Source organism: Aythya marila, assembly GCF_965140915.1.
Source record: "Aythya marila genome assembly, chromosome: 2".
NCBI lineage: Eukaryota > Metazoa > Chordata > Aves > Anseriformes > Anatidae > Aythya > Aythya marila.
Genome location: NC_139043.1, coordinates 10,991,173 through 11,005,070, shown reverse-complemented (window position 1 = coordinate 11,005,070; position 13,898 = coordinate 10,991,173). Strand labels below are relative to the sequence as shown.

At 38.5% G+C, this 13,898-nt stretch overlaps 1 protein-coding gene across 5 annotated transcripts in view; it reads left to right on the top strand.

Moving 5' to 3' along the window:
• Positions 1 to 13,898, top strand: part of DIP2C (disco interacting protein 2 homolog C) — a 311,140-nt gene that overhangs the window by 260,133 nt on the left and 37,109 nt on the right. For all 5 annotated transcript variants that reach the window (XM_082752327.1, XM_082752326.1, XM_082752324.1 and 2 more), the window contains 3 exons: positions 1,136 to 1,266; positions 11,266 to 11,434; positions 12,383 to 12,553. In XM_082752327.1, coding sequence (XP_082608453.1) covers positions 1,136 to 1,266; positions 11,266 to 11,434; positions 12,383 to 12,553 — 471 coding nt within the window. The remainder of the gene's footprint in view (positions 1 to 1,135; positions 1,267 to 11,265; positions 11,435 to 12,382; positions 12,554 to 13,898) is intronic.

Sequence of the window (13,898 nt, the reverse complement as noted above, 5' to 3'; positions counted from 1 at the left end):
ATAGTGTGGACACATGTTTTGAGCTGGTCTTTATGTATGACTTGGAACATGTTCAGCTTCAGTTATGGAATTCATAGTGGAGAAAAAAATCACTTCTAGAGCTCTACCTGTTTACTGAGGATCAAATAAATGTTACATCAGGTGCTTGTTCCCCTCCACTGACTATAATCATATTTAAGGCAATCATATTTATTTAATCATATTTAAGGCAACAAGGCCAATATGTGGCAGACAGCAAAGGTTAGATGAGTTAAATCCTACTCAGACTGTCTTTCTAATACAGATATCTTTCTTGTTATTAGCAGAGAGGACACAGATTAAAAGAAGTGATTGTGTTCTCACTATAGTTAGAACATCTAAGTCAGGATGGGTGAGTTTGTGGGAAATATCCTGATACAGCTGTATTTACGTGTTGTCAGTAAGAAGAATTAAAATGACTTAAAAAAAATGGAAAAAACATATTTTTCATCATTTCTTTTTTGTTTCTACTTTCTTCTGAGAGCTTCCTTACCAAGATTTAAAATAAAATAAAATAAAATAAAATAAAATAAAATAAACAAAAAAAATGTTTATCAGCTAGGAGCTGCTTAACATAAAGACATTTTCAGCATGTTTACAAAGTTTTTTGGGGATCCCTGTGGCTGAATGATTAGGTCCTTAGTACCATTTTGCACACAAAATCCTCTGTAATTTAAGAAGTATATTGACAATTTTCTTTATTATATAAAGTAGTACGTACTTTGAAATATGTTACTGAAGATCAACAAACTACTTCAAATTAGATTCATATCCTGCAGTCATTCATTCCTTTGTTCTTCAGAAAGTTTAGCTCATTATCATTAGCTTTGCATACAGCTTGGAGCACGTCTTTAAAACACTCACAGCTTTCTCCCTAAATCAATTCAAACTTATCATTCTTTCTGTCTCCCCTTCCCTTTCATGGCTATTTGGATGCCCTTTTGAAGGAAAATTGTGTTTCCTTAATATAAATTACATGTGTATTTACGCTGAGCACAAAGTCAATATTTATTTGTTTTCTTATCCTGTAACTGATTTAAACACTTGGCGCAGTTTGGGAATGAGCCTTCACAATGACATAGTTGATCATTTTAATTACTTTGCTGTTGTCTTTCAGATGTCTCATGCAGCCACTAGTGCCTTTTGTCGTTCTATTAAGCTGCAGTGTGAGCTTTATCCCTCCAGAGAAGTCGCTATCTGTCTGGACCCGTACTGTGGACTTGGGTTTGTCCTCTGGTGCCTCTGCAGGTGAGATTTCTCCTCAGCATTTTAAAATATCACTTCTATTGTACTACAGCACAACAAACAGGATGGGAGAAACAGGTAGGACCTCTGGGACTAACACAGGCAATTGGTATTGCCAGAAGCTATATGGAGAATGCTGTATGGAGCGGACACTTGCTTTCAGTAGGATGTAGACTCATAGAATGGTTTGGATTGGAAGGGACCCTAAGAACCATTGAATTCCAACCCTCCTGCCATGGGCAGGGACACCTTCCACTAGACCAGGTTGCTCAAAACATGGCCATAGGTACTTAAGGACTATGAGTGCAGAGCATCATCACGGCTTTTCATTGAACGTCTGCAGTTTTACTGCTGTATATGCAGAGTCTGGCTAGGTTTTACTTGATGAAGGCAGCACTCTACCATGATTATTCTGAGGAAGCAGTTTCTTGGTTTCCTCTTTTTTATTTTTTAATCTGAAAGTACAAGTGAATATTGGGGACTATTCTCAGTTGTGGGACATATGGATGTGATTTTTGCAGAGACATGGAAGTATGTTTTGTTACAGAAGGATACTTCTATGGCAGTAGCTAAGCTATCAGAAAAAAAAACAAAAACAAACAAAAACAAACAAACAAAAAAAAAACATTACCAACAAAAAATAACATTTCTAGTGAAATGTGAATCAGCTTTTCTATTAATAGGAAGTTTAGAAATTTAACAATTGTGTCAATCTTTATACTCCAGGGAAGTTACAGTTCAACACTGAAAGCAGTTCCATCGATTTTTTTTTTTGTGCTTATTCTTCTGATTTTTTTTTTTTAAGATAGCTGGTTTGAGGCAAAGGGGAAGAGCTATGGGAAAGTTAATGGAGCACATTTTTATGAAGACATATTAGAGTCAAAGCAATCCAGCGTCTGTACTCTCTTTATGGAAAGCCCTTTGGTATTAGCAGTAGTGCTGGTTTTAGTTACTGAAATTAAGATAAGCCAGGGGCAATAAAGATGCTGCATCTCTGGATAAACATTTTACCGATTTAGTAAATACATGAAGGAAACATTAGAGAAAAACTGTTGCAGCAATTTGTATTCAGCAAGTATTGTTCATTTAAAAGCAGTCTATTGGCCTATTTTTGCCCTTACCTTTTAAAATATTTTTTATTAAATATGAAATGGGCCAAAGATTAACAGTATTATCCTATTCATTCTTGATCAATATTTCTATTTAGGTTGTGCTTGCCCTAATATTTTTTTGTTTTGTTTTGAAAAAGTGTTATTTCAATGTCTTAGCTCTATAACAGAAAACTCAGGAAACATTTCAGCAATGTTGAAATTTTAATTAAATCACTCTGTAATTTTTAAAAAAATATTGATATTTTTAAGTCAGCTGCATATTTATTATATAGACTTATGTGTCAACACTGTACAGCCTTTGCTCTGGTGGGTAGTCAAATTCATTGGCTAAGCTAAATCTGCTGTGATATATTCAGCAAGGTAGGACCAGGGAAGGACTGTAGAGAAAATTCAGCTAAAGAGTTTATTTCTGTATCAGGTAATGTAGAACATGGGGCATACAAGAATAACTTCTATGTAAGATTTATCTATTCTGTGCATTATAGATGCACAGAATAGCGATAAATTTTGACGTGTCCAAAAAACAGGTATTTTATGGTGCCCATGAGCCTCCCTGATACACACATTTCTATTTATTCCAAAATCATATTTGGAACAAGTATGCATTTGCTGCCCTTAGATTCTTCCCAATACTGATAATGTTCGGCCTGTTGCAGAAGATTGTTTATGACTGGCAATTGAACAAGGCAGCAGACCACTGGGAGAATCAGTCTGTACACCTCTATAAAGTAGAAAATTTTATACCATTTTCAAAGAAAAGAAGGAAAAAGACAAAGCTGAAGGAACTGTGATCAGGACAACAACTCTTTAATCTTGTGAACCATTGTCAATCTCTTCTTTGTCACTGATATCTGTCCCTATAAAACCAGGAAGATTGCAGGCTGCTTGAATTGCAACTGTCATTTAGAGAAAGCTGACATCAGATACAGCTTCATTAATTCCACTTACAAACTTAATTTCCATTTCATTACTATTTTAGAAACGAGGAGTATTTGATGTGTTCTGTAATAGCAAAAAATACATCCTGGAGCTTATTAGAATCTTGCTCTTTATAACTTAAAACTTTGCAACTTTGCATTTTACTCTTTGTAGTTTAGTATGCCAAAATACTTCCCAACATTTTCCAGCCCAGACTCTACCTCAGAGTATTCTTCTGGAAAGATAGGGTTGTCTGTCACCAGCCCCATTAGCCAAATTAATACTTCTAATGGCACATGAAAGTGAAGTTAGATTTTCAAATTTTTATCAGCTTTAGAGTTTTGAGAGTTAAATAGGAAGTCTTTGTTTTAGGAACCCAGCAGGAAGAGAAAGCAACCCCCTGTACAGAGTGCAGTTAAAATAACAAGTATGTTTGAATCCCTTTATTAACTAGAGTAAAGGAGGCATTGAGTGAGCAAGGGAAGAAAAACTAACCTTTTATCCCCGTTTTAGGTGCTTAAACATTGTTCTGGCCTGCTCCACTGTGGTGCCCCAGAGTGCACCAATCTATGTGGTCAAAGCTACTTAGGAAAGCTGCTAGAGCATGGAGCCAGACCTTTGGTAAGTCTGGAGTATATTGCATAGTTTTGCAAAGGTTTTTTTATTATTATTATTTAATTCATTTATTATTTTATGGCCTAAAGGGTATAAAATAATAAAGAAAAGAAACCTTGCAAAGCAGAGCAATACATGAAAAAAATAGGATTTATCACATTCCCTCTAAACTGGCTGCATGCTCCAGCAGGGTTTCCTTGGAACCTTTGTCATAGAACAACACCTTCGTGGTGTGGCAGCAGTCATCAGCCCCATGTGAGTTCATAAATCCAAAACTTCTTAATTGTAACAGTTTGCTACTGATTGCTCAATAAAAATGTATTATTTTTGCATTTTTCTCTTTAATAATGAGAGGGTGATCAGAGTGTTCTGCCTTGAATTGCATTACATTTTAAAGTGCGTCATGTTCTTTAAAAAAAAAAAAAGGCAAGTTGAAAGTGTCCTCCAGTTTAAAAACAAATGATGCTAAATCCCACTGTTCAAAAATGCTTCCTGAAATTAAGATGGCCCTATCTTAATACTGATCACTGTGGGGCAGAACAGAAAGTTCTACAGTTCATTAGTGAGGATTTTCTTAATTGATAGTTGATAAGTGATGCAGTACACTAAGAATTTTCCCTCAATTTTATCCATATTATAGTTCTACTTCTATCAATGAAAGATAAAATTGTCCCTGTAGAAATTAAAGTTAACAAAATCAATGATTTAAAATAAATTATATATTAGTAATTCTCAGAATCTGTGATTAAAATAGTGCAAGTCAGTAAAACTCAAACAGGACCAGAGAAGCTGGATTTTCCAGTCCACAGTGGCCACCTAATAAATATGGTGAATGCTGTGTAATTGTCCTAGGAAAGTTTTCCAGATAAGGTGTGATGAAGTGGCTTCCTCCTGTTCTACTCCCACTGTCTCTATTCCGTAGCCAGAAGCACCCAGTGGTGCTGTTGCGTAGCTTGTACAGCAGGAGACCGTGGGGTTTCTTGTTAAGCAAACAGGGCGAGTTGTGCAAGATGTATGGAAGGAATCACAGCATTAGCATGACAACTGCAGTTTACAAAAATGTAGTGTGCTAGAATCATTAATTACTGTTAGGTTGATTTGAAGATATCTGCCAGGCACGAGCATTTCACCCAATTTCTAGCCCATCTATAACAAATTAAAGGCAGGGCTAGGTAAAGAAGATCAAATGCCACATCAGAAAAGAACAATCCTAGCATGGGAAATGCAGGATATGGACATAGCCAGCTCTCTTGTATCTTTTGCACAGTGCACAAGCGGTTCAGGCAGAATGTAGCAGTGCTGCACACAAAAAATGTGCCAGTTTCCCATGGCCAGTGGCAATTTCTGGAAGAGGCAATTTGCATTTTTCCCACTTGGCAATATTGAAGCTGCCTTAAGTCTAGAAGGTTCAAGGGCAACTGAAAGCCCTGAGTTATCTCAATACATGAGTACAACAGATTAACTCTGCTGGCTCTGTAGCTGACTGAAGGCACTAACATGGGTGAGTAGCTGGGGCAGGGAATGTGCTGCTAAGGCAGGGCCTGAGTCTGAGCTAATAAATATTTAGAGTACTGTAATGAACCACATTTAATTGGATATTATAAACAGCAATGTCATTTCTATTGGTACTGGCATTTGAGTCATCCTAAGGTAGGCAAAGGTTAAACATGTATGAACCCAAACGTTTAACCTTTGCCTACCTTAGGATGACTTGAATGCCAGTACCAATAGAAATGACATTGCTATTTATAATATCCAATTAATGTTTCCAATGTATCCAATTAATATATCCAATGTTTATAATATCCAATTAATTTCAGATAGTGAGTTTTGTTTTCAGACTTTTGGGGGCATTAGGCAAGGGCACCTTAGGAAAAGGTCTGTGGAAAACTTCATTAGTTCAGAGCAAGATTGTGCTCTCTCTCTCTCTTTCTCCTTTTCTCTCTTTTTTTTTTTTTCCCCCCAAAACAAAATCGAAACAGTGTCCAAAATTTTAAAACTTGCTTGCTTGGTTTGGTTGCCTGCTTTGAAGTATTACAATAAAGGGTCTTCATGTTGATGCTAAGCACCCCAAATAATTTTGAGTTCGTATGATTTCCACCCCTGATGCTGCTGGATCATGTGTGGGATGCTCAGGAGCAGTCAGCAACACACTTCCCAGGGATGTTACACACCAGTTCAGAAATGCCCAGTAACAATCTAGAACCATGTTAAAAACCATCCATTAAAGGTTAGAGTTTGCTGAAACATTCCTCTAGAAAGGGGAGGTTTAAGTCTTTTGAAGAAATGCTCATAGCTAGAAGTTCAAGTCACATCTAGCTCTCAGTCAGGGCAAACTGCATGGTCCCAGCAGGCAGTACAGGCATTTTGGCATTAACCAAAGGCATACACTTGTCTGATTAGAGTCCCTACACCAGAGCTCGAGTTAAAGCAGGGTGCTGGGTTATGGCACCACTCTCATTGGTTCCCTGTAAAGTCCAGACCTGCTCTCAGCACTTAAAACCTACCAAGATTTATGGCTGATGTCTTTTCCATTCCTGGAAGATCTGCATGCTCTGCACAATGATCCCTTGTGCTCTACATCGGTTGTTGGTTGAACTTTGTGAGATATTTCTGCGTCTCCAGAACTGACTGGTTATGTGCTCACCGTGTGCAGCAGTGCTCGTAGTGCACTGTATGCCAGGTTGGGAATGCTCTTTTTCATCTTTGTAGTTCTCCAAAAGTGCCCAGGTCTTCAGGAGAACTGAAGATTCACGTTAGCCCAAGCCCTATGATATTTAGGTGAAACATATGTCCCAACAGTCTTCCCTGTGGCCTGTTTTATCCTTTCTACCAGCTCTGGTCCAGATGATTGTGAAGGCTCTTGCTCAATCCTGTTGAGATTCCCTTGGCATGCTGACTCCCTTTGCAGACTTTAAGTTACGTGCAAACAACTCAATTATTTTGGGCCCAACCAAATGCCAAGTACCCATTGCTGTCCTTCATCACCAAGAGCAAAATATCACCCATAGAAATGCAGAAACTAAATGCATATACTTAAAAGACCCGACAGCACCTACCTGCCTCCTGCAGTCAAGTAGCAAAGCAGCTAATGCCACCTCAGAAGGACACCAGAAGTGAGGGCAGCAGCGTGTTAGCAGCCTGCCAGAATGCAATTCCAAATTGCAGTTGCCGTTTGTCAGCATTTATTGCACTGCTAAAATTTCTGGGACTATAAATCAAAACCTCAGAGTTTATTGTTAATCTGCCTTAGCACAACATGGGGTAAATCTTTGATTCAGTGGAACAGGTAAGTGCCAAGATGTCCTTCCAGGCATTGCCGTATGCTGCCAGAACAGCCTGCCAGGCGGTGGAACCAGAGCTGTGATCAGATGGCACCATTGTACCAAAATACATTCTGGTGTGTTTACCTGGAGTATTCCTGTCCTTGGGCAGCCCTTGCTCAGTGCAGGCAGACAGGGCTTTTCACTTACGGCCAAAATCCAGGGCTTTGTCCACCACCTTAATCCTTTTTTCCCTCCAGATTGCTTTGTAGTCCTCTGAAGAAAGACAGCATTTCTAACCGGGGGTCTCCCACCTCAGCTACTTCAGCATTTCACTTGGCGTTTGCATCTCAAAAGTCATTTTTACAAATGTAAAAATGCTCAGATACAGGTGCAGGGGTGCTCTGAAGTCAGTCTCCTTTTTTGTTTTCTTTTTTGCTTACTCCTAAAAATGACAGGGATGTCCAGGACTGTCAGACAGTCTCTGCAGTTCTACACTGTGCCTACTGCTGTTATAAGGCTTATATCAGGAGAAAGTCACTTTTGTGGCAACAGATTTCTACAGAAGTGGAAGAAAGGATCTTGTTTCAGTTCCTTCCCAATATTTACATAACTAAATTTTAAAATTGCTCCGACTCCAATACCTTGTGTACTGTTTCAATTTCAGAATGGTAATTTTAGCTTCCAGAATTTATATTTAAACCGCAAACTTTTCTTAATATCCCACCTGATCCCCCCAGTGCCACAGCATTCACCACAATTGTTTTGTTTCCAGTATGAGACTAGCAAAGCCAACAGCTCAATCATCCCTTGATCGCTGTCTTCTTTTATAAAGGTGAGATAGCACTATTTGTTCCTTTATGCATTTTCAGGATTAGCTTTACCACACCTAGAATGTTTCATATCTAGATGTACCTGACATACATCATCTCCACCTTACCTAGAATTACACAGAGGTTAAGTTGACAAAAGTTTTTGTACGTTTGGGACCGTATACAGCTTTATCCAGCATCCTCCAAAGCATCCTTCCACAACTGCAGTCTGTTCAAGCACTCTGCTCAATTGTTGTTTCCATGCTAAGCCAACACCCTGTAACATTTCACAGCGATTTGAAATCACCAGAGTGGTAGAAGCATTTCAACCAGCCGTACAAGGGAGTATCTTCTATTTCTCAGCTTCTCTCCGCAGAAGCACTGGTGACATACAGCTTCTTTGGGGTTAATGTGGAGGCATAAAGTCTGAACATTCACAAGGAACTGAGGCTTCCAGGAATGTTTTGTTGCTTGGAGTGATTCACAAAACCTGCTCAGCGTTTCTGAGATTAATTCAGGAAGGCGAGCCAAGTGGTGGCTGACATCATGGTGGCCAGGTGCTGCATTAACCGGTTCAGCTGTGGAACTGGCACGTTCCCCCCAGAAATGTGTCTTTGTAGTTCCTCTCCTAGCTCCACCAACTACTCTAGCAAATCAGATGATGCACATGGCTTATTAAACCACAGCTATGTCGGCAAAGGCTGTGTTGGTAATCAAATTTCCAGGCATGGTATTGTCTTTCTGTAGGTTTATGCACTGTAGGCAAGAACAGCACACATCTGAGCTTCAGCACAATACAAAGTTTCCCTCCTGCTCCATATTTCCTGCTGTTCTGCATTTCCATTCTAAACTACTCAGTATTTCTGAGGGATTATAAAACTCAGAAAAGGCACTAGCAGTATCTTCATTTATCTAATAAATCAGAAAAAAAAAAAAAAAAAAAAAAAAACACACAAAAAAAACCCAAACTCTAATCAGAGTGAAATTTCTGGTAAAAGTGTGCTGTTGCCTGGTCTGATCATAAGTGTGTTTGTTTCCCTCAATCTCAAGAAGATGGGGTTATTCCCATCCAAATCCAGGTTCCCTCATGCTTTGTTGCATGGCTTTTGGTGGGATCATGAGGGAGAACAAAAACATGTTTCTTTGTTTCTTGTTTAGCATAAGTTGATCAAGAGGGGGAGACAGTTCACCCTCTCTCATTAGTGTTGCTGAGGAGGGAAGATTTGTCCTAGTTGTGAATTTGTATTCCCAAATTTTGGACTATCCTCTGGTAAGGTGCACTTGGAGTCAATGTTCCATTCTTCTACTCCAGGTAACAAGTGTTCTCCTCCGTTAGTTTGTGTGGGCACTTTTCAGTACAGAGATACAGTTTGTTCTGATTCTGTTCTTATTTGGGGATGTTCTGTCCGGGTGAATAAGTGGCACTTACGGGACCTTAATGCAGTTCTGAATCATACAATATTTGACCCTTGGCAGCCTGTTCCTGATTGTGCAGAATTTTTTTTCTCCTGATAGTGGTCACATTAACTAGAAGAGTTCAGGGACAGGCGGAAGGGTTTGAAGGCAAATCTGAAAAACTTAATGGAACTGGCTGAGAAAGAAAGAGTGAAGTAATATTTATAGTAAAATCTGTTACTACTCCCTTGCTGGGTTTGATCTGTCAGCTGAACTCAGGACGTACTCCTTTCAGGCTTTGGTAGCTTTGCCAACATCTCTTTTCACACACTTTTGAAGCGCATACTCTTGGTTCAGCCATACTTTATTCTGAATCCATAAAAGCAACATGAAAGCATAATGCTTCATTTGACCATCGAGTGCTGTAGTGGTTATGTTAACTGTATCTGAGAACACGTCTCTTCGTGGCAAGTCACAGCTTATGAATCACCAAGAGTGGCGCAAATGTGGGCAAGCAAACGTGGACAAAATAAAATTTTACCGCATGATAAATGAAATTATTTGAACTGTATTTCATACATATTCCATGACATCCGCTGGCTCCTACTCCAAAGCAGACCGAAACTATTTGGTTTATTAACTGCCTTTGTGGCTGGACTTTACCATACCACATAAAGACATACAGGTCACACGCATATTGTTCCCAATTGCACAACTTTTGCAAGCACTCTGATCTCAGTTGTGGGGGGTAGGAGGCACTCATTCACCAAGGATGGAAACTGTGTGAGCAGCACATCTTCAAAAATTGCCAGGTGTGTATCTTCTTTTCTTCCTAATATCAAATGTGATGGAGATGCTCACATTCCTGAAAATAAAGATCCATTTGGTGTCTTACCTAGGGCACTTGGATTTGAAAGCATCAGCTTTACTTTACCAAGCTGGCATTTCAGTTTTTCATCTGACAAATGAATTTCTCTCCTGTGCATCATAAATCTCTGGGGCTTTATGGTCTTTTTTCAGAACTTCTATGATTTGGGAGGTTTATGCTATGACTGTTCTGATCTGAAATATCTACAAATCACAGATTAAGATGTGATGGAGACTGTAAAAGTGATGGTAAATCTGTCTGTCTTGAGATGAGTGAACAGCATAGGACCCACAGAAAATAAAGACATCAGTTTGGGAATACATTTTCCCTGGGGAAAAGTCTTGGGTAGCAAGGAATTAGCTCTGACATAATTACTTCCTTCAGGGACCCTAGTGAGTATCTTTCTCAATACTTGTGCTTCCTGGGTATCCAAAAAACAAAAGATGTAGAATATTTGGTTTTTGAAAGTTCATTAAACTTTCACATCAGAAATGTAAAGCCCCAAGTATTGTTGAAGTGGGGCCAGATTTACATCCCTGAAAATGGTTGCAAACCGCTTGCTTGCCTCAGCAGGAGAGAGGTTATTTCCATGTTAAGTAATCAAGAACTCTTTTAATCAAGGTATCTTAAAATGGTAATTACTCAATCTTAATTATTTGTCAGCAACACATAATTTTTGTTGATATTATAATAGTGTTTATTAGCACCATCAATAACCTAGCTATTTTGCTCTCTTCAGTCAAGTTCTAACAGCAACGCACATTGGCACTTTGAGTAACGTAGTGTTTTAGGAGCATGTTCTGCCTGCATTCCTCTTCGTATCCTCACAGATTCCAAATGTACAGCAAAAGGCAGAATTTGGCCCTTGAAGTTAAACTACTGGACCTGTAGAGAACTGTAAGACATTGCCATGGATCAATGCACATTTTGATAATCTTTATGTTTTAGTGCCACACAGCTTGTAAACATCTGCAGGCACAAGCATTTAGCACGTGTTAACAAATCTTGTATCTTTACAGCGTTTATTCAGGACACCAGTCAATTTTGATTCCTCCCTCAGAACTGGAGACCAATCCTGCTCTGTGGCTTCTTGCTGTGAGTCAGTACAAAGTGAGAGACACTTTTTGTTCGTATTCGGTCATGGAGCTTTGTACTAAGGGACTGGGTTCACAAACAGAGTCACTGAAGGTGAGTAATTCAGTCCTTCTGCATAATCTGCCATGTGCACAGTGTTTGGGTCTTCTCTGCTCGGAGTGGCCGTGCTAAATGTATGCATTGAGGAGAAAATCATCAGAGGGCAAGGGCAGCTTCCACAGAACTGATATTATTCCTTGCCAGAGGCTGTATATTAATATCAATCGTTCTGTTTCAGATCACAAGGCTTTTAAACATCAAGGAAAAGCTTTTATTTACCTAAGCTTTCTGATCTGTGTTGCAGTCTGTGTTAGTAGGCATATGTTGGAAAACAGAGGTGTAGTAGTTCAAGAAACCCAATATACAAAATACATTTGTATATTATGTTTTATGAATTCCATGATTATATGAGGTACTAGTTTGGTTTTGATCCATATAGTTAAATAATCACATACTTAGTACCATATTGCTTTAACTGGATTTTCCTCATTGTAGGGGAAGGAGGGTGTATATATATATATATTTTTAGCTCAGAATTAAAAGCCAGGTAGCCAGTTACATTTCTGAAATAATCTAGAATTTCCAGTATGCTACTGAAATAAATTAGATCTTGGGATACTAACATTTTATGATGTCTCCAATCTTTACCATCCTCAGTTAATAATTTCCTAATCAGTTTTTCCAAGGCTAGTCAATGCTTCCTGTTTGCTGTTATTCAGTGGCATTCAGAATTAATACTGCTAAATAGCATTGCCTCCCTTCAGAACGAGCATACCCATCTCTTCCTAAATGCTCCTGCTGAAATGCCAAGCAAGTATGTCTGCTCGTCTACAGCTATTAGACTGTCATCTGGCCATCCGGCTTCCAGGAAAGATTGAAATTAGACCGGCTCCTTACCCTCTATCCATCTTGAATCATTATACCTGCAGTTAAATGCTACTGACCTTTTTTTCTTTAAGTCTGCCCTTTTGTGGCCTTTGTTACATTTTATCTTCCTTTTAGGCAAGGGGACTGGACCTCTCACGAGTACGGACATGTGTAGTAGTGGCTGAAGAACGACCTCGGATAGCTCTTACTCAGTCGTTTTCAAAATTATTTAAAGACCTTGGTCTCCATCCTCGGGCAGTCAGCACGTCACTTGGCTGTAGAGTTAACCTGGCTATATGTTTACAGGTAAGAGTTTTAACTTTGTTTACAGGTAAGAGTTTTAACTTAGGCTCAAATTAAAATGGTTTCCACTAAGAAATATCCATTGTATTCCCTTTGACAGCTTTGTTGTAGGCATATTAAGAAAATGCATGTAGTACTTATAATGTTCTTCTTGCATATACAGGTGGTAACTTCTGTTACTTCGTCAGTGAACACTATTCATCCCTCTCATGTTGCATTCATAGCATTTATCCTGCCCATGAATACAGTAATTCAGAAAAGTGCATGGTAGTGGCAGAATGTGTACTCTGTACTCCAAAAATATTATTTAGTTATGTAATGTAAAATCCAGTTTGCAAGTGCTTACTTTTAATATGGTACAAAATTGATTCCTTTTGTTTAGAAAATAATTCCAGTCCTTACTATTAACTATATATATTTTTTTTCTGCATGCAATTTATTGCTTACAATAAAAAATTATTTTGCAGCATCTTTCATTCTGTTTTGATCCACTAATCAGAAGAAAGTACCCAGGGATAATATGGGATTTAACCTCCAGGAATCTTTATTGAATCATGATTTTAAGGACAGATGGAGCACTGTAACTATCTGATCTGAATAGCCTCTAGGTTTTCACCCAGTGATAGCTACACCAAGCAAATAGTTTTAGGCTGAATTATAGCATATCATTTTATCTTTCAGGACTCCAAGTGATGAAAGTAAGCTTCCCTTTTTATAAGGTGTTCAATTTTTAATTATGTCTGCCTTATTTCTAGTTTAAATTCATGTGGTGTTAGACTCAGCCATTTTTTATTTTAGTATGTTTTTCTAATCTGGAATAAGGAATCTCATTTCTTTCATGATTATAATACAAATCTTAGTCTTTGATAAATAGATAAAGAATCTTAAGACTTCTTTCCTGATCTGTCTCTCACTTTTATGACTCCTGATCTCTTCCTGTCCTTCTAAATCTGGTATCAGAACCTTACATATTATCCCTATAATAGTGCCACAGGTGTCCTACTCAGATATATGATTTCCAACTTAACAATCATTTAAAATCATGCAGAAATAATCTTCTGCACTGGCAACTGCATAGTCTGGGAAGTTCCATATCCATTTGGGTTACATTAAGGAATTTCTTATGCATGTGACCTACATAACTGCTTAGGTGTGGAAGCCAGAACAGATCTTCTCAGTGACACTACAAATAAGGCATTTGGACAGTCATCCCTGTAAAGATTTTTTATTTTATTCAAAAAAATGTGGCTGATACTGGTGATGGGTTTAGCACAGACAAATATGTCCGTGTGTTATGCCTGCCTTAACCTCTTGCCCTGTTCAACATCACTGAAGAATCATGGCTCTC